The sequence below is a fragment of the Mustelus asterias genome, chromosome 22 (assembly GCF_964213995.1).
Source record: "Mustelus asterias chromosome 22, sMusAst1.hap1.1, whole genome shotgun sequence".
NCBI classification, from domain to species: domain Eukaryota; kingdom Metazoa; phylum Chordata; class Chondrichthyes; order Carcharhiniformes; family Triakidae; genus Mustelus; species Mustelus asterias.
This window is the reverse complement of record NC_135822.1, coordinates 25,395,396-25,416,932: the sequence shown is the minus strand read 5'-3', so window position 1 is coordinate 25,416,932 and position 21,537 is coordinate 25,395,396. Positions and strand designations below refer to the sequence as shown.

Sequence of the window (21,537 nt, the reverse complement as noted above, 5' to 3'; positions counted from 1 at the left end):
AATTGGAGTCTGTGGGATTCCCTCAGACCCCAAGAACTGCAATGTCTCCAGGGATGTCTTTAAGGATGTCCTATCTAATCCTCTTATTAACTGGAAATGCGGAAACCGAGAACTCCTTCATCTCCCACAATTTCCTGTTACTCCCTTATTTTTCGCTAAGCAATTTAAGCAAGGGGCGGCACAGTGGCACAGTGGTTAGCACTGCCCCAGGGATCCGGGTTCAATTCCGGCCTTGGGTCACTGTCTGTGTGGAGTTTGCACGTTCTCCTTGTGTCTGCGTGGGTTTCCTTCGGGTGTTCCGGTTTCCTCCCACTGTCCGAAAGAGGTACTGGTTAGGTGCATTGAATCCCAAGTCCCTGGTGCTGTGAGGCAGCAGTGCTAACCACTGTGCCACCGTGCCGCCCTGGGAAGAGGCTGGCAAACAACTATCTTGCAGTCGGAGTGTTGATTAAGGGTTGTCACTGGCTTTATAGAGCTGGAGCGATGGTAGAAGGTTGTAATGTGGATTGGATTGTGATGGGAGATTCTAGGCACTGCCATCACTCTGTGAAATGCCAGGGTTACAGGGCAATGTGGAAGTGAGACTTGGCGCGGAACATGCGCTCAATTTTAAGCGAAGGGCTTTCACTTAGGGATGTCCTGTGGATGTCTGACCAAAAGACACACATAGGCCTCGGTAGTGTTGGGCTCAGAAGGACGAGGGCAGTGTGGATGGAGGGGTGAGGGATAGGAAAAGGGGCTAGGATGCTCGCTATCTGGTAAACCCAGCAGCAAATTGCAGAGTGAGTAAAGACAGAGTCAGGCAAAACCAAGAGATTTCGAGCTCATTCACCTCAAGACCCAGCACAAACTGTGTCTGTCAGCATACGGTTCAACGCAGGAGAATACAGCCCCTTTAAGCCATTCCAACACTCCACCTTAAGGTAGTTACTGAGGCAGAGCTGGACCTGGCCCCACATTATCCACATGCTCTACCAATCTGGCAAACTCTCCATCTCTCAGCTAACCTCATTAACTGAAACAGAAACCAGACAAAGCAAAGCAGTCTGGATGCCAGCACGGTGAGAGCTTGTTTAAAACAAGAAGGGTATGTGTTCCAACCCGGCAGCTTCAAGAGAATGCGTTAATTAATAAAAATCTGATGTTTTCTTTGGATTTTATAAAATTTGAGTTAACGAGTTCGGGATTTGACACTTCCTAGTGCAATGTGGGCTGGGAGGATTCTAGTGGTCTCGATGTGATCTCTTAAGGTGTTGAACTCCTCCTGGCTCCGAAGGTCAGTGCATTTCCCAGTGTAGTGCTGAGAGCCACCCAGTTCAGGGTCCTGGTCTGATCCCAGCTCGAGCAGCAGCAGGAATGTTGCAAATCACATTGGCACAGTGGTTAGTTAGCACTGCTGCCTCACAGCGCCAGGGACCTGGGTTCGATTCCCAGCTTGGATCACTGTCTGTGCAGAGTCTGCACGTTCTCCCTGTGTCTGCGTGGGTTTTCTTCGGGCGCTCCAGCTTCTGAAAGACGTGCTGGTTAGGGTGCATTAGCCGTGCTAAATTCTCCCTCAGTGTACATATCCCAGTGAACAGGCGCCGGAGTGTGGCGACTAGGGGATTTTCACAGTAACTTCATTGCAGTGTTAATGTAAGCCTAACTTGCGATACTAACAAATAAATTTTAATTAGCCTCAGGTCTAGGATCTGGGGCAGAGTGGTTGTCGGGGAGTGGGGGAAGTCAGTCAAAGTTCATCTCAAGTGATGCATGCTGGAAATGTTAGGTGAGGATGATTGATGCACCTACTGTGATTCCCTCCACAGTCTAATAGCCGGCCTACATTCACTATCCAAACTCAGATATGAAGTGTTATCGCTGTGCTCGCTGTTGCTCGGTGATACTACTCTAGCCAGACTCAGAGGTTATGGGGTACAGCCCTACTCCTGAGACTAGAGCGTTGCGCTATTGGAGGCATCGTCTTTTGGAAGAGACATTAAACCAAGGGCCAACTGCTCTCTCTCTCAGCTTGACAATCTCTATGGTGAATCTGGCCAATATTTATCCTTCAAGAAACAGCACCAAAACAGATCATCTGTTGTTTATCACATTGTCGTTTGTGGGAGCCTGCTGTATGTAACTTAGCTGCGATATTTCTGACATTTCAATGGTGACTACACTTCAAGAAGTACATAATTGGCTGTAAAGAGTTCTTGGATGCCCTGAAGTCATGAAAAACGCTATGTAAATGCAGGTACTTCTTCCCTCATAGGAGCCCATATCCCAGCAATTAGCCAACAACTTCAGGAGAGGATTGGAGAGAGAGCTGGAATTGGAAATCAGCGTGGCGTAAAAAAAGGTAAAGCCGCCATAGTCCCAGGTGACCATAGGCTGCTCTCCCCTTTGACAGGGAGAGCTGACTGGTGGTCATTTAACCTGAGGATCACCACACCTCAGGCGAGGGGCAAATAACCTCGGCTAGTTTGGGGATTGAACCCGAACAGTTGGCGTCGTCCTGCATCACAAATCAGTCATCCAGCCAACTGAGCTAATCCGACTCCCTGTGGTGTAACCTGGGAGAAACAGGCGCTGGGTGACGGAATCGTTCATGGTAAGCCTTACCTGCATAGTCCGCTTGTCACTGTCACCTGACTGGATGGTTCTCTCCAGTGTGGCAATCTTATCGAGCAGCGCTTTGCGTTCTCGCTCATTGCGACGGATTGCTTCCTCCTGCAGCGTGAGGGCGGTTTGAGTGCTGGCCAGTCGCCCGTCAATGCCTCGCTTTCCTAGAAACACAGAGGGTCATCCAGGGTCATTGCCATCCTCAATGACCTCTCAAGTCTCTCGCTCCTATTGGTATTTCGGTGAAGCAGAAGCGCGGGGCAGTGAACTATGACCTTGTTCATCCAGTCCTTGTCCAGCCTTTCTGGCTGGAAGGGACACAGGAACAGGAGAAGGCCATTCAGCCCATCAAGTCTATGTTGCTATTCATACAGATCATGGCTGGTCTGTATCTTAATTCCATTTACTCGCCTGGGTTGAATAAACTCCTCTTTTCGAACAAAAATAAAAACAAAAGGTGCTGGAAAAACTCAGTGGGTCTGGCAGCATCAGTGGAGAGAGAAACAGAGTTAATTGCCGGAATCTTACCAGCATGCCCGCCCCGAACAACATTCTCCATTGGCTTCGGGCGGGATCTTACCTCGGGCGGGCAAGGCGGTAAAATTCCAGCAAACGTTTTGAGTCCAGAGTGACTGTTCTTTGAAACCCTATCTATTAATTTAATCTACAAATTTCATTTCAAATTCTTAACAGCATTTTTGGGATTTTTCACTAAATTGGTGTCTAAAAATGCTTTCTGGAAGGCTGACTGGAGAATGGCTGCCCAACCTGGAGTGAGGAATAAGCCACCAGTTAACGCTCCTTATAATAGCCCAGGCTTGAGTTCACACTGGGGTGGACCAGGCCGGGACATTCTGAAGGGGTGAACTTTTCACACAACTTCAAGCCTGAAGCAATCCAAATGAAAGGTGATTTGGATAAATTTATTAAAATGGATGCCTTTTGGGGCAATCTTTTCACACAGTTGCCTGGAGCTCTGCAACCCTGACAATGACAGTTTGGGAACCAGAGCTAGAGTTATCACTTCTCAACTTCCTCGGGATGTGTAAGCTGGAACGTTTGCACCCATCTGGGAAAATCACTGGGATTTGTCCTCAGGAAGTCAAACCAAGTACGAACCTTCAGCAAATCTATGATCATAGAACCCCCGCAGTGCAGAAGGAGGCCATTCGGCCCATTTCACCTGCACCAACAACAATCGCACCCAGGGCTTTTCCCTGTACCCGTAACCCCATGTATTTACCCTGTTAATCCCCTGAAAGGACAATTTAACACGGCCAATCAATCTAACCTGCACATCTTTGGAGGTGCACATTATTGTTTTAAGCCACTAAACTCTTAGAATTTGTCTTGACTGGTCAATACACTGGTTTTCAGCTCTGGGTTCAAATCTAGTCTCTCCACGCTCTACTGACAGGGATTCCCATAAGGAATGAGGATGGGCCAGTCACAATCTAACTCCCAGCAGTGAAAGGAACACAGCACAGAACCACCTCCAAATTGGCTCTCAATGTCAGCTTCGCACAGGGAAGCCAAAGGATGATGGCTGCAGTAATTGCAAAGTTCACATTGCTGCAGGGTGGGGACATTCTTATAAGGTCAGCGTAGACAACTTTACTCTTTGTTTGGGCACAGTGCAGCAGGAGTGATGTCCAGATCTGCCTGCACTCTACATTGAGCCTTGGAATACTTGCTGCTGCCACTGGGTACCTGACATGGCTAAATGTCACATTGTCCACTGCTGCCAGGCCTGGTCAGTCCCTGGTCAGAACCTATCCAGTCTATCACAAATTTCAGCTACTATATCAAAGGTACAGGCAACATGAATTTGAGTTCATCACCCTCCCAACTAAAGGAAACCAATACAATAGGTGGGATTCACTAAGGACTGACCTTCCTCACACTCGGAGAGGGATTTCTGCAGCTGCTGTAAGCGACTGTTGACATTGTTGTGATCAGACTCCATCTCTCTCAGCTGTCTGCCCAAGTTCGAAACCTGAATGCGTGCTTCATCCTGCGGGGAAAGAGGGCAGAGTTACCTTGAGAGGTCGCATGCTGAGGGCAGCCCCTCGGGAAAGGGGAGCCACTGGATAGACAAATGATGACTGTGTTCGAATATTACAATCAGTACAGTAGCAGTCAATGCACTGTGGCTCGAAAGGTGAGTATTTCAGCTGTAGCTTGTCACGGCTGCTCTGACAGAGAGACTTACTGAAAATGAGATCCCGTCTTTCCCTTTCAGATATCGATGAAGCTGTTGTGTAGGGAGAGATTTTTCAGGGTTCCCCGTGGCACATTGGGAGGGCAGATGTCTGATTCTCCGCTTGCACTGCCATTCAGCCAGGCTCTGGCCTGGAGATGCCGTCTCATAACACTTACCCTCATGTGGTTTCTTTTCCTCAAATTTCCAACATTAAGTGAAGTGCGATCATTACAATTGATCACCCGCCAGGTCTCATGGGCTACGGACTTGACTCACCTCTCCCTGGAGATCCTGTGACTGCTGCATTGCTGGGACCTTCCTTACAACTTACAGATGATCATAGAAGAATCATAGAATCCTACAGTGCAGAAAGAGGCCATTCGGCCCATCGAGTCTGCACCGACCACAATCCCACCCAGGCCCGATCCCCACAACCCCATGCACCTACCCTAGCTAGTCCCCCTGACACTAAGGGACAATTGGCATGGCCAATCCACCTAACCCGCACATCTGTGGAGTGTGGGACGAAACTGGAGCACCCGGAGGAAACCCACGCAGACACGGGGAGAACATGCAAACTCCACACAGACAGTGACCCAAGTCGGGAATCGAACCTGGGTCCCTGGGGCTGAGAGGCAGCAGTGCTAACCACTGTGCCACCGTGTTACCCTTGCAGCAATGCTACGCTGTTGGAATGATTTCCATACAATTCCGTTTATCCCCCCACTTTTGTGTCCAGGGTGGCTGGATCTCTGGGCGTCAAATGGATCGTGTAGTTTTCAAGACCTTCGATAACTAACAGTAGAAGAGAGGATAGTTCGTTGGGCATTGCTGCATTTACACACATACAGACTGCATCACCCTCGGTGATCCACATTCAGATACGCATGAGTAGCTTTCTGGTTCTGGTGATTATTAAAGTCTGGTTGTCCAGGTTCCTTTATAACTGGGGAAAGAGTGGAGGTGGTGCCATTCCCACCGATCAGCACTCACTGGCAGAGAGCAGGTTAGTAATCAGCTCCCAGGACTGGCTTCATAAGAACATGTGCCGAAATAAGCCATTCAGCCCCTTGAGCCTGATCCCATTCAGTAAGACCTTGGCGGATCTGACTGTGGCCTTAACTCCACTTTCCTGCCCTCATAACCCTTCAGATCAAAAGTCCATCTAACTCAGCCTTGGATATATTCAATGACCCAGTCTCCGCTACCCTCTGGAGCAAAGAATTCCAAACACAACCAACCGAGAGGAGAAATTCCTCCTCCTTTTTACACTGTGCCGCCAGGTCTAAATTCCCCTAGGACAGGAAACGTCCAATCAGCCTGTCAAGCCCCCTCAGAAGGGAGCTGGCCATCCTTCCAGCTCAGGCTACAGCCACACTGGGTCAGAGGACTGTCCACTGTCTCAAAAATCCAGGTGGCCTTTGGCGTGCCCTCAATTGGCACCTTAAGTAGCTTAGTTGGGCGCCTGTGGCTACCCGCCACTGGTGGGTGGGTAGGTGCCACCTCCCAAAAGCTGTCTCCCTAAGTTGATTGTGACTGACTCGCTCATTCCCTCATGCTCTAAACAGAGAAGAATTGCACCATATGAGAAACCCCTTTGCAAGATAACACATTGGCTTAGCAGGTGAAGCATCCAAAGGTACATTAGGGGAGGCAGTGGCATAGTGGTATTGTCACTGGACTAGTAATCCAGAGACCCAGGGTACTGCTCTGGGGACCTGGGCTTGAATCCCACCATGGCAGATGGTGAAATTTGTATTCAATACCAATCTGGCATTAAAAGTCTACTGATGATCATTGTTGATTGTTGTAAAAACCCATCTGGTTCACTAATATCCTTTAGGGAAAGAAATCTGCTGACCTTACATGGTCTGGCCTACACGTGGTTCCAGATCCACAACTGGGGACTCTTAAATGCCCTCAGGGATGGGCAATAAATGCTGACCAAGACAGCGACGCCTACATCCCATTAACAAATATTTTAAAAAATCTCCTCTCAGCCAACCTCACTTGCTGCCCACGAGGTTAATCCTTCCAATTTTACTGCTGACTTATTCCTCTCTATGAGACTATTGTGCTTCTCATTCTTACCCGTGGGAGTGTTTTGCTTTCAGCCTTAGGAATAGCCATCAGAGAAATGGGATTTTATAATTTAGGGACTTAAATAGCGTCTTTTGCATCAAATCTGGTAGCCCTGATGGGTCTCCTGCCAAGCTGGTGCTACAGGAAGAAATATCTCGAGGCAGCTGGAAAGGAAGCTGGAAAAGGATGGGGCCAAATCCAGTTGTCATGGCCCACGTCAGAACAAACGACTGGGGAGGAGGTCCTGCTGAGAGTGCATCAGGAAATTAGGAACTAAATTAGTAAGCAGACTTCTCAGGTAATAATCTCTGATTACTATGAATCAGCATGGGGACATAGAGACCTGGGGAATGAATCTGTTGCTGCTACTAGAATGGAGGATTGCTTATTGTGGATCATTGGCACCAGTACTGGAATAGGAGGAAGATCTTTTGATGAGATGGACTCCAGCTGAACCAGAATGGAGTCAATTTCTTAGCAAAAAGGGTAAGTAGGGAGGGATCTACAAGAAATGAAACAAGCTTAAATATAAATGAAATAGGAAAGGGGAAAGACAAAACTAAGAGTCAAAGAGGTTTACAGCATTGAAACAGGTCCTGTGGCCCAACTTGTCCATGCCGCCTTTTTTTTAAAACCACTAAGCTAGTCCCCATTGCCCGCGTTTGGCCCATATCCCTGTATACCCATTTTATCAATGTAACTGTCTAAATGCTTTTTAAAAGATAAAATTGTACCCACCTCTACCACTACCTCTGGCAGCTCGTTCCAGACACCCACCACCCTCTGGGTGAAAAAAATGCCCCTCTGGAACCTTTTGTATCTCTCCCCTCTCATCTTAAATCTATGCCCCCTAGTTTTAGACTCCCCTACCTTTGGGAAAATATATTGACTATCTAGCTGATCTATGCCCGCCATTATTTTATAGACCTTTATAAGATCACTTCTAAGCCTCCTACGCTCCAGGGAAAAAAAGTCCCAGTCTATCCAGTCTCTCCTTATAACCCAATACATCAAGTCCCGGTAGCATCCTAGTAAATCTTTTCTGCACTCTTTCTAGTTTAATAATATTCTTTCTATAATAGGGTGACCAGAATTGCACACAGTATTCCAAGTGTGGCCTTACCAATGTCTTGTACAACTTCAACAAGTCGTCCCAACTCCTGTATTCAATGTTCTGACCAATGAAACCAAGCATGCTGAATGCCTTCTTCACCATCCTGTCCATCTATGACTCCATTTTCAAGGAGCTATGAACCTGTACCCCTAGAGCTCTTTGTTCTGTAACTCTCCCCAACACCCTACCATTAACTGAGTAAGTCCTGCCCTGGTTCGATCTACCAAAATGCATCACCTCACATTTATCTAAATTAAACTCCATCTATCATTCATCAGCCCACTGGCCCAATAGATCAAGATCCTGTTGCAATCCTAGATAACCTTCTTCACTGACCACTATGCCACCAATCTTGATGTCATCTGCAAACTTACTAACCACCTAAATTCTCATCCAAATCATTAATATAAATGACAAGTAACAGTGGGCCCAGCACCGATCCCCGAGGCACACCGCTGGTCACTGGCCTACAGTTTGAAAAACAACCCTCAACAACCACCCTCTGGCTTCTGCCATCAAACCAATTTTGTATCCAATTGGCTACCTCACCCTAGATCCTGTGAGATTTAACCTTACGCAACAACCTATCATGCAGTACCTTGTCAAAGCCCTTGCTAAGGGCAGACATGAATTGGCAAGGGGTAAATAGAATTATAGAACAGGAGTGCGAAAAGATGGGATCTCCCCCGCACAAGGCCTTATACTTAGCGTGGCCCGTTTTATACTGAACAATTGTTACTAAACATAATAAACGAGGGAGAGTCTTATGGCACTTTGTAGCTGTCCAGATTATTGCGAAGAAGCCTGATTTGAAATCATTTTTTCCATATGGCCCTTTAGTCAACTTGCAAGGAATCTCGCAGTATGACCCTTGTCATCATGGGACTTAATTTAAGTACATTAAATGTGCTTAAAAGTGCCTTGTGGCCTTATATTGAAAAGATTTTAGAAATCAAGTAGATAAAATCCCTACAGTGCAGAAGGAGGCCATTTGGCCCATCGGGTCTGCACCGATCCCATCCAGAACCTATTCCCGTAACTCCACATATTTACCCTGCTAATCCCCTGACATGAGGGTCAGTTTAGCATGGCCAATCAACCTAATCTGCACATGTTTGGACATCCATTGAATTGTTCAATCCACCATTCTAGTAATGTCAAATAAACCACTGTTCACTGAAGCTGCACCGAATGTCCCCTGTCAAGCCAGGTTCTAGCTATCATTAATAATATCCCTCATGAGGTTTTGCACCAGTTTCTCCACCGCAGATATTAAACTCTATAATTGGCAGATTCTGCTTCAGGTCCTTTTTAAAATTGACTTCCCTTTAATTATCCAGCACTTCTGTGGTACTCAGCCAGCTATTAAAAATATTTACTAGCGTCTCACTTACATCTACCATTTATTTCAGTGCCCCAGACAAAATTAAATTTGATAATGGTGCACTTGTCCACCTCTAGCCCCTTAATTTAGTTTACACTGCTTCCCTGGAGATGTCGGAGCAGCTCAGTTTAGGTTCTGTTTTACCTGCTGCACAGGCACAGCTATCTATAGATACAGAGCATCTGTTAAACTCTTTAAGCGTGCCCTTATCAGCATTCTATAATCCTGCCTGCGTCACTCTGCCACCGTCCCGAGCTGACCTCTGTCACTGAATATAAACAAAAATGCTTTCCCCATTACACAGAGTGTTCGACTTTTCCTTTCTAGATTCATTTTATTTCATTAATGCTAACTGTGTTTTGAACCTTTCCCCGACCAGTAGAACCACAGAATCCCTAATGTGCAGAAAGAGACCATTCGGCCCATTGAGACTGCACTGTCTCTCCGAATGAGCAACCCACCCAGACCCAACTCCCTGCCCTGTTGTAAGTTATTTGAGAATGTTGTGGGCTGCCGCAGCTGCAAGTTGTCATCATCATACAGCGCAGGAAAGGCCCTTCGGCCCATCAAGTCTGTACCGACAATAAACTACCACTAAAGTTGCGCTAATCCCATTTTCCAGCATTTGTCCCATATCTTTGAAATGTTATGATATTTCAAGTACTCATCCAGATACTTTTTAAAGGTTGTAAGGTCTCAGCTGTCAAAATGTGAGCAGAGTTTTCAGAGCAGATCGTTGGATGCATATTGGCCTGGAGTCTCCTCAGTGTGATGGAAGTTCTGAATAAAATGATTTATTTTTGTGGCATCTCAGTGACAAGGCATCAACCAGGCAGGAAAAAGCCTCAAAGAAGAAATGCATAATTATAATGATGTGTCAACACAGCATGGTGGAGATATGCACTATAATGAGTATGCACTTTTCACTTGTCCTTATTGGATTTATCAGTGATTAACTTATATTGTGTCCTCTAGTTTTTGACCTTCCTACGAATGGAAACATCTCTGCATCTACCCAATCAATCCTCTTCATAATTTTAAAAACCTCTATTGGCTCAACTTTCTCTTTTCTACAGTCTAGAGCCCTCAAGTTTATATCAGTCTTTCTTCATAGTTATAATGTGTCTGCTCTGGTATCATCCTTGTAAATCTTTTTTGAACCTTCTCCAGTGCCTCTAATTAATCACTGGCTCTGTTCCCTGGGGGGGTGGCACAGTGGTTAGCACTGCTGCCTCACAACGCCAGGGACCCGGGTTTGATTCCCGGCTCGGGTGATCGTCTATGCGGAGTCTGCGTGTTCTCCCTGTGTCTGCGTGGGTTTCCTCCGGGTGATCCGATTTCCCCCCACAGTCCAAATGACATGCTGGTTAAGTCCATTGGCCATGCTAAATTCTCCTTTAGCGCTGTGCAGAGGGACCTGGTTGTCCTTGTGCAAGAATCACAAGGAGTTGGTTTGCAGGTGCAGCAGGTAATTAAGAAGGCAAATGGAATTTTGTCCTTCATTGCTAGAGGGATGGAATTTAAAAACAGCAAGGTTATGTTGCAGCTCTATAAGGTGCTGGTGAGGCCACACCTGGAGTACTGTGTACAGTTTTGGTCTCCTTACTTGAGAAAGGATATACTGGCACTGGAGGGGGTGCAGAGGAGATTCACTAGGTTGATTCTGGAGTTGAGAGGATTGGCTTATGAGGAGAGACTGAGTAGACTGGGGCTATACTCATTGGAATTTAGAAGAATGAGGGGAGATCTTATAGAAACATATAAGATTATGAAGGGAATAGATAAGATAGAAACAGGGAAGTTGTTTCCACTGGCAGGTGAAACTAGAACTAGGGGGCATAGCCTCAAAATAAGGGGAAGTAGATTTAGGACTGAGTTGAGGAGGAACTTCTTCACACAAAAGGTTGTGAATCTGTGGAATTCCCTGCCCAGTGAAGCAGTTGAGGCTACCTCATTGAATGTTTTTAAGGCAAGGATAGATAAATTTTTGAACAGTAAAGGAATTAAGGGTTATGGTGAGCGGGCGGGTAAGTGGAGCTGAGTCCACGAAAAGATCAGCCTTGATCTTATTGAATGATGGAGCAGGCTCGAGGAGCCAGATGGCCTACTCCTGCTCCTAGTTCTTATGTTCTTGTGTTATGTACCAAAACAGGTGCCAAAGTGTGGTGAATAGAGGATTTTCATAGTAGCTTCATTGCAGTGTTAATGTAAGCGTGCTTGCAACACCTCACATTTATCTAAATTAATCTTAACCAACCTCACTCACTATCGTTTTTACAGATCCCACCTCCCTATCTGTTCCCCCCTCCATTCTCCCATTTCCTTGCTCAGGATCAAGGGGAGCGATCCTGCTTTCATCCTTACCCGGTCCCTCTGCGTGTCTCTCAGTTCCTGAAGGAAATCCCGCAGGGCTGCTCGAACCACTTCCGGGTCAATGTCAGCCACGAGTTGTTCGCTGCGAGTCGGGGAGAATGAACGTTCGGGTGATGCAGAGCGGGATGTGGCGCTGCGTTCAGGGGTTCCGGTCTGAAGAATGGGGCTGCCATGGCCCCCGTCCACTGTGTTAGGGAAGGTGCTGCCAAAACCTAAAAATCACACAACACATCACAGCTGTCAAAGTTTTAAACTTTATTTATTAGTGTCACAAGTAGACTTACATTAACGCTGCAATGAAGTTACTGTGAAAATCCCCTAGTGGCCACACTCCGGCGCCTGTTCGGGTACACTGAGGGAGAATTTAGCATGGCCAATGCACCTAACCAGCTCGTCTTTCAGACTGTGTGGAGGAAACTGGAGCACTTGGAGGAAGCCCACGCAGACACGGGGAGAACGTGCAGACTCTATACAGAGAGTAACCCAAGCCGGGAATTGAACCCGGGTCCCTGGCGCTGTGAGGCAGCATTGCTAACCAGTGTGCCACCGTGCTGCTCGATGGTTCACTGGGTAGCACTCCTGCCTCTGAGCCAGAAGGTTCTGGGTTTGATTCCTACTCGAGGCTGGAGAATCTGACTCAGGCTGGCAATCCAGTTTAGTGTTAAGGGAGTGCTACACTGTTGGCGGTGCCAGCTTTTGGATGAAGTGTTAAACTAAGATTTGCTCTCCCACGTGGCTGCATTTCGAAGAAGAGCAGGGAAGTTTGCCACAGCATCCTGAAAGATATATATCCCTCAACCAATATCACTAAATACAGATTAGCTACCCATTATCACATTGCTGTTTGTGGGAGTTCGCTATGTGCAAATTGGCTGCCTCATGACCTACATTACAACTTGCAAAGTACTGTGAAGGTGTTCAGGTCATCCTGGAGTCATGAGCGACACGGTGGTACAGTGGTTAGCACTGCTGCCTCGTAGCACCAGGGACCCAGGTTCAATTCCAGCCTTAGGTGACTGTCTGTGTGGAGTTTGCACATTCTCCCCGTGTCTGCGTGGGTTTCCTCCGGGTGCTCCGGTTTCCCCCCACAGTCCAAAGATGTGCAGGGTAGATTAATCAGCCATGCTAAAATTGCCCTTTAGTGTTCCAGGATGTGTGGGTTCGTGGGATTAATGGGGTAAATTCATGGGGTTAAGTGGATGGGGCCTGACTCTGTTGGAGAGTCAGTGCAGACTCGATGGGCCAAATGGCCTCCTTCTGCACTGTAGGGATTCTATGAAAGGCTCTTTCCTTGTGTAAACGCAACATGATATTTTTGATCAAATAATCTTCCTCTTTCTTCCAGCCAATCTCAAAGTCCTGCATCAAGATGGAGTGTGAGTCATGGGCACTGAGCACCAGCCACACCCTTATCTAAGTGGTCGCCCTGCCTTTATGGATGAGCCCTGGACAATAAACAGCAGCCGGCTGATTATCCATGGGGGATATCACACCAAGACTGAGCCAGTCCTTGCTTAAAATCCGTACACACAGAGGATTATCCTACCAGATCAGTCGTGATCTCACTGAATGGCGGAGCAGACACAATGGGCTGAATGGCCGACTCCTGCACCTATGTATTATGGTCTTATGACTGGAGTGTGATCAAGAGCAGAATCTGGGCAAATGTTTTCCCTTCCTTAACCCAGAAGCACAGACGCCGACCTCAACGCCTCTACCATTGTTTCAGCTGAACTCCACTAACTCAATATCAAGCTGGTCAGCATGGGTCAATGCCAGACCAGTGATTACTAACCCCTCGAGTCAGCAAGGCATTTGTGTCAATAATTTTCAGCATGGTTCATTGAAGATCAGCATTGTCCACCACAGTAACAGGAGTCCTCGTTTACCAGGGGTTCACAGGGAAAGGTCACTCAGTGCTTTATTTCTGTCTCAAACATTCTATTTAATGTTTAACGTTTCTCAGGAATTTGAGTTCGTCTCAGCTGCTGCTGGGAGTGGAACTGGGTGGTGACACCTCTCAGTGTTCGCTCCACAAATTATAAAATCCCTACAGTGCAAAAGGAGGCCATTCAGCCCATCGAGTATGCGCCGATCACAATCCCACCCAGGCCCTATTCCCCACGTATTAACCCTGCTAATCCCCCTGACACAAGGGTTAATCTAGCATGGGCAGTCAACCTAACCCGCACATCTTTGGACTGTGGGAGGAAACCGGAGCACCCAGATGAAACCCACTCAGACACGGGGAGAGCGTGTAAACTCTCACACAGACAGTGACCCGAGGCCAGAATTGAACCTGGGTCCCTGGAGCTGTGTGGCAGCAGTGCTAACCCCCACTGTGCAACCCCATAAATAAATTTTAAACCCAAGCTAATTCTGCTTCCTATTTTCAGGTTGGGTGGCGACCTAGAGTTTTGTTTCTAATGCCAGGTATTCTGAGGAACAACATTTCCATGACTTTCATTTCTAAGTAGATTTGGAGGATTCCAAAGCACCTCCCTTTAATAGCGCACTTGGTATTATAGCAGTTTGAATTAAATTGTACAAATCAGCAAGTTCTCCATTCCATACACACTCCTCTGAACTACTCTTGGTTACATGGGGGACAATGACAATGGGAGACAACCTGAAATAAAGATAGGGAAAGTGAAAGAGAGACAGACAAAGAGAATAAGGCTAGGGAAGGATTGGGAGGAGGGGAGAGAGACAAAGAGTGGACATTTGAGGGAAGGGAACGAGATAGAAGAGTGCAGAGAGATGTAATTTTGAGAAAGACAGAGGCGGACGAGGGGAGTGAAAGAGAGCAAGACACCAAAAATTCACAGACACGGTAAGCAAGAACAGAAAGTTGCAACACGAACAGAAAGTTGCAACACGGACAGAAATTGAAACACGGACAGAAATTGAAACACGGACAGAAATTGAAACACGGACAGAAATTGAAACACGGACAGAAATTGAAACACGGACAGAAATTGAAACATACACACAGCCAAACACTGGGGAATATTTGATGGGGATCTCAGCTTCTGGCGACAGACCCACGTTACCTCTTTTTGGGTGGGCCCCCGGCATTTAAATGCCAATCATAGAATCCCTACAGTGCAGAAAGAGGCCATTCGGCCCATCAAGCCTGCACTGACAACAATCCCACCCAGGCCCTATCCCCGTAATCACCTTGCTAATCCCCCTGATACTAAGGGGTAATTTAACATGGCCAATCCACCTAACCTGCCTATCTTTGGACTGTGGGAGGGAACCGGAGCACCCGGAGGAAACCCACGCAGACACGGGGAGAACGTGCAAACACCGCACAGTGATCGGAATTGAACCCGGGTCCCTGGCACTGTGAGGCAGCAGTGTTAACCACTGTGCCACCTAGTTTGTATGTATGAGTGTGAGTGAGTGAGTGAGTGAATATGTGATGAGAGAGAGAAAGAGAGAGAGAGAAAGAGAGAGAGAGAAAGAGAGAGAGAGAAAGAGAGAGAGAGAAAGAGAGAGAGAGAAAGAGAGAGTGAGTGAGAGTGAGAGAGTCAGAGAGAGAGAGAGAAAGAGTGAGTGAGACTGAGAATGAGAGGAGTGAGAGAGTGAGTGAGTGAAACGACAAATGAAAATTTAGGTTTTGTGGGGGAAGGTGCTTTTTCCAAAACAATGTCCTCACTTACTGCTGAATTGTAAGAATATCCCAGGAATTGTGTCAGAAATCCATTCTGAAGTATGTGCCCACCTTTTGTTGGAGACTGTGATCTGTGGGGTGAGATGCTGCGCCCACGGATTGCGGGACTCTGTGTCCGTCCAGTCCGGCTGATTCCCAGAGTGCGGCGGAGTGCAGAATGCAGACTCCCCAGCTTGAACTCCACGTCCCGCTTCATCCCCTCCACCCGCGCTAACTCCGCCTCCAGCCCGGTGATGCGGCCCTCGGCCGCGCTCAGCTTCAGGCAGAGCTCGTGGATCTCGCCATGAGTTTTCTCCAGCTTCAACTCCAGGTTGCGCGCGTTGTCCAGAAGCTTCTTCCCATTTCCCTGGGCTTCCTCCAGGCTGCCCATCAGCTCCTTCTCCCGGATGTGGAACTCCTGCTCAATCTCCGCCATCTTGCGCTGAAGGTTGGTCACCTGTAATGACAGAACACCTGCTGGGAATCCAAGTGCTGGCATAAGAGGAAATTCCTCCAGGGCTGCTAAACCCTGGTCCTTTCCCACTGAGTCAAGTCAACAACAATAATATTGTTTCACAATCCAATTAGAGTCATAGAGGTTTACAGCAAGGGAACAGGCCCTTCGGCCCAACTTGTCCATGCCACCCCTTCTTTTTTTAAACCACTAAGCTAGTCCAATTGCCCGAGTTTGGCCCCATATCCCTCTATACCCATCGTACCCATGTAACTGTCTAAATGCTTTTTAAAAGACAAAATTGTACCCACCTCTACCAGTACCTCTGGCAGCTCGTTCCAGACACTCACCACACTCTGCGTGAAAAAATTGCCCCTCTGGACCCTTTTGTATCTCTCCCCTCTCACCTTAAACCTATGCCATCTCATTTTAGACTCCCCTACCTTTGGAAAAAGATGTTGACTATCTAGCTGATCTATGCCCCTCATTATTTTACAGACCTCTATAAGATCACCCCTAAGCCTCCTTCCCTCCAGGGGAAAAGAAGTCCCAGTCTATCCAGCCTGTCCCTATAACTCAAACCATCAAGTCCTGGTAACATCCTAGTAACTCTTTTCTGTGATAAAGCAGATAGCATCAACTGTGAGCAAACAAACATGTTTAGAAGGCTTCCTCCAATGAATAAGTTCATTGACCTAGTGAGTGACAGAACCATGCATATCCGGAAAATCGTTATTCCCATTCCCAGTATTTGCTGGATGAACTCAAGTGAGTGGTTCGGACAGTGTAAATAGGGAGAACCTGTTTCTATTGTCAAGTGGGGTCTGTAACCAGAGGATGCTGTTTAAACCTGATTTACCAAAGAATCAAAGGGGAGATGGAGGGAATTTATTTCATGCAGTGAGTTGCTTTGATCTGGGACGCACTGCCCGAAAGGATGGTGGAAACAGATTCAATAGGAACTTTGCAAAGGAAATTGGATGAAGAGGATTGAGAGCTATGGGCTTACAGCAGGGGAAAGGTACCAACTGGGCAGTTCTATCAAAGAGCTGGCGTAGTCCCAATGGGCCAAAAGGCTCTTTCTGTGCTTTATCATTCCAACCTAGGTTGGAGCGGCACAATAGCATCGTAGTTGGCACTGCTGCCTCACAGTGCCAGGGACCCGGGTTCGATTCCCGACTTGGGTCACTGTCTGTGTGGAGTTTGCACATTCTCCCCGTCAGTGTGGGTTTCCTCCCACACTCCAAAGATGTGCGGGTTAGGTGGATTGGTCAAGCTAAATTGCCCCTTAGTGTCAGGTGGACTAGTTAGGGTAAATACATGGGGTTATAGGGATAGGGCCTGGTTGGGATTGTGGTTGGTGCAGACTCAATAGGCCGAATGGTCTCCTTCTGCACTGTAGGATTTTACGATTCTATGAGTAGGTGTCTTTTTTTAATCATTGCTTTTTACAGAATGTGGGTGTCGCTGGTTAGACCAGCATTTATTGCCTATCCCTAATTGCCCTTGAGAAGTTGGTGGTGAGCTGTCTTCTTGAACCACTGCTGTCCCTGTAGTGTAGGTATACCCACAGTGCTGTTAGGGAAGGATTTTAACCCAGCGACAGCGAAGGAATGGTGATATATTTCCACGTCAGGATGGTGAGTGGTTTGGAGGGGAAACTCCAGGTGGTGGTGTTCCCATGTATCTGCTGCCCTTGTCCTTCTTGGTGGTAGTGGACATGGGTTTGGAAGGTGCTGTCTAAGGAGCCTTGGTGAGTTGCTGCAGTGCACTAATTGGCTTTGGCTGCCCTGGGTTTCGGTGGCAAAAATTATACTAGGTTCAACTCCCAACCTCACTGCTGGAAAATGCAGATTTGGATGTGGGGTGAAGACAGGTGGGGTTTGCCTGCGATTTGGCCATTTTCAGATGCTGTGTACCTGGTCCCTAAGGGAGGCAAATGCCTTCAGGAGAGATGGGCAGAAAAGTGACAGAAAAAAGGGGAAAATAAACCAGTTTTGCAAACTTTTTTCAAATTTTCCACCTCTGGGGTGGCACGGTGGCACAGTGGCAAGCACTGCTGCCTCACAGCGCCAGGGACTTGGGTTCAATTCCTGGCTGTGTGGAGTTTGCACATTCTCCCCGTGTCTGCGTGGATTTCCTCCGGGTGCTCCGGTTTCCTCTCACAGTCCAAAAGACGTGCCGATTAGGTGCATTGGCCACGCTAAATTCTCCCTCAGTCTACCAGAACAGGCGCCGGAGTGTGGAGACTAGGGGGATTTTCACAGTAACTTCATTGTGGTGTTAATGTAAGACTACTTGAGACTAATAAATAAACTTTTACTTCTGAAAGCGACTGCCCCACAAGCAACAGAACTATCTACACCGGCACAGGATCTTCAGGCTCAGCGCACACAGAGCAATGCACGGACCCACAGGTGATGTGGAGAAGCTGTACCCACTTTGTACCTGGGCCAGGGCCCAGTGGGTGCTGAGGAATAAGATTTTTTCTTCACCTCTTTCCGAGCGGATTCTCGGCTGGCTTCAGTTTGCACTATTTTCTGTTTTAGCTCGAATGACTCGCGTCGGCTCTCCTCCTCTCGATGCTCGTCCAGTGTCACGCGAGCCTGAAGCTCCAGAACTTCCTTACCCTTCTTTGTGTTTTCACCGTCCAACATCTTCACCTGCAGAATCAAGGTGAGACTGGTTACGGGGGAAAAAAAACCCCACCACCTCACTTTACCAGAGTGAAGGGCTCTACTTCCACTGGGATGAAGGAACTGCAATGGAATGCCACAAACCTCAAAGACGGACAACAGGGGTCTAATCAGTGAAGGGATAGAGCGCTATTGTTGTGGGGCACTGTGTTAAAGCAAAGGGACTCAGTGCTTCAGGAAGTCCGGAGCGTCTGATTGATGCAACAGAACTGCATGCCTTCCTTTCATTGCTCAATTCAGAATTTGGAAATTAGACCAGATAATTGTGATTGATAAAACCCAGGATTGAAACAATGAAATGAAGAAAATTAATGATCTGAAACAGCAAAACCATTGTTACATCAAGATTACTCAAACTCCAGTATGCCTTGGTATGCGGTGGCACAATGTTTCTCACTACTGCCTCACAGCGCCAGTGACCCGGGTTCGATCCCAGCTTCGGGTGACTGCCTGCGTTGAGTTTGCACATTCTCCCAGTGTCTGCGTGGGTTTCCTCCAAGTGCTCCGGTTTCCCCCTACAGTCCGAAAGATGCGCGGGTTAGGTCGATTGGCCATGCTAAATTGACCCTCAGGGCAATTAGCAGGGTAAATATGTGGTGTTACAGGGATAGGACCTGGGTGGGGTTGTTGTCAGTGCAGGCTCGATGGGCCAAATGGCCTCCTTCTGCACTGTGGGGATTCTATGGGCCCCATTCTACCATCAACTTGCGCCTGTTTTCGGGCGCGTAAACTTGGTAAAGTTGGGCGTGAGGTGAGTAGCGTGATCCGCGACCACCTCAGTGCCCGTTCCCCCTTTACCAAGGGCTGAAAATGGCTGCCGTCGGGACCGCGCCCAAAACGGGCGTGACGTCAATTTAAATAAATTTGCATGTATTTAAATTGACTTAATGGGCTGCACACCCAAACTTACTGGCACTTCCCCCGTTACCACCATGTTCGCCCATCCAGATTCGGCACGAAACAGACATGCTTGGCAAAGGTCCGATTCGGGCTCTCCAGCTTCTGAGGCGATAAGTTCTTAGTGTCCGGCGGCACTCTGACTCAGGTCGGTGGAGGAAGGGAGGTGAGTCTGAAGGCTCTCTGACTCAGATCGGGGGAGGGGGGGCAGGGGCAGGGGGGTTCCACTGCCACTCTGCATATGATTGGTGGGGGGGGAGAAGGGGGGTTCTGCTGCCACTCTGCGTGTGATCGGTGGGGGGAGGGGGGTCCGCTGCCACTCTGCGTGATCGGGTAGTGGGGGGGGGGGCTAAGGGGGCCAGCAATGTTGTGGGGGTGGGACAATGTATGTGGGGACCAGGGGGAGGCATTATCCGGGCCGGGAGCGATGTGGCAGGGGAGCGTTTTTCTATCTTTTTTTTCTGTGCATGCCCAGTTGGAGGTGTCTATCAGAGCTGTAGGACTTTGGGCGTGTTAAGCCCCGCCCACAGACCTTTTTGTCCATGAGGGTGCCTGAGAACGGGTCTAAAAGTCGGATCTGAAACATTCCCAGTTTCAAGTCCGCCCAGCAGTTAGAAACAAAATGGTAAAATATAGCCCTATGATTCTATGATGTGCTTTCTGAAACCGTTCCCCATCTTTGAACTATTTGTCCCAAGTCAATTTTATCACCTCCTTCCACAATCTTGAAACTTTTGTTCAGCCACTTCTCCTCAGAAGAAAATCCAATGTGGGGTACGATGCTCCACCCTTGGTTCTCAGAGAAGGTAGCTGGCTAGCAGGAAGACAGCATTCTATTCTCAGTTTAAACCCACTCATATACTGAAATTTACAGCACTTTGAAAATTCCATCTAATGTCTCTGCATTGACACTTCCCGATGTCTTCTCCTAACTTCACCATATTGAACATCTCTTGGCAACTCCTACCTGTCGACGCAAGTCCTGAAGCTCCCGTCGTGCTTCCAGTCGGGATTTCTCAACCTCTCGGAGACTCGCTCGGAGATCTGCTGAATCTTTCTCACCGTTCACCTTCGCCTCCTCCAGCACAGACAACTTCTGTTCTTTTTCCTCATTAGCTCGTTTCAAACTGAAAGCACAACAGATTATAAGGAGCAGGGGGGAAAGTTTCCTCATTGATATCTCCAGCAGCTGAAGCAACATTATTGTTTGCTCCCCTCGCCTGAAGGTGCTGTCTCTTGTTGAGACAAAGCTCCAAGGACATTGAATGCCTTCTGTCTCCTTGGGCGAGCTATCATTCTGTTTGTCATTTTTATAAATGACCTGGATGAAGGCGTAGAAGGATGGGTTAGTAAATTTGTGGATGACACTAAAGTCGGTGGAGTTGTGGACAGTGCGGAAGGATGTTGCAGGTTACAGAGGGACATAGATAAGCTGCAGAGCTGGGCTGAGAGGTGGCAAATGGAGTTTAATGCAGAAAAGTGTGAGGTGATTCACTTTGGAAGGAGTAACAAGAACACAGAGTACTGGACTAATGGTAAGATACTTGGTAGTGTGGATGAGCAGAGAGATCTTGGTGTCCATGTGCATAGATCCCTGAAAGTTGGCACCCAGGTTGATAGGGTTGTTAAGAAGGCATACAGTGTGTTAGCTTTTATTGGTAGAGGGATTGAGTTTCGGAGCCATGATGTCATGTTGCATCTGTACAAAACTCTGGTGCGGCCGTACTTGGAGTATTGCGTACAGTTCTGGTCGTCACATTATAGGAAGGATGTGGAAGCATTGGAAAAGTTGCAGAGGAGATTTACCAGGATGTTGCCTGGTATGGTGGGAAGGTCTTATGAGGAAAGGCTGAGTGACTTGAGGCTGTTTTCATTAGAGAGAAGAAGGTTAAGAGGTGACTTAATAGAGGTATACAAGATGATCAGAGGATTAGATAGGGTGGACAGTGAGAGCCTTTTTCCTCGGATGGTGATGGCTAGCACGAGGGGACATAGCTTTAAATTGAGGGATGATAGATAGAGGACAGATATCAGAGGTAGGTTCTTTACTCAGAGTGGTAAGGGCGTGGAAT

The 21,537-nt window shown here is 47.7% G+C and overlaps 1 protein-coding gene across 1 annotated transcript in view; it reads right to left on the bottom strand.

The window, feature by feature from the left end:
- Positions 1-21,537, bottom strand: part of crocc (ciliary rootlet coiled-coil, rootletin) — a 108,175-nt gene that overhangs the window by 26,786 nt on the left and 59,852 nt on the right. The window contains exons 25-30 of the mRNA XM_078239017.1: positions 20,433-20,592; positions 18,368-18,535; positions 15,491-15,875; positions 11,752-11,972; positions 4,498-4,618; positions 2,605-2,768 (exon numbers count right to left, since the gene is read on the bottom strand). Of these exons, the coding sequence (XP_078095143.1) occupies positions 2,605-2,768; positions 4,498-4,618; positions 11,752-11,972; positions 15,491-15,875; positions 18,368-18,535; positions 20,433-20,592 (1,219 nt within the window). The remainder of the gene's footprint in view (positions 1-2,604; positions 2,769-4,497; positions 4,619-11,751; positions 11,973-15,490; positions 15,876-18,367; positions 18,536-20,432; positions 20,593-21,537) is intronic.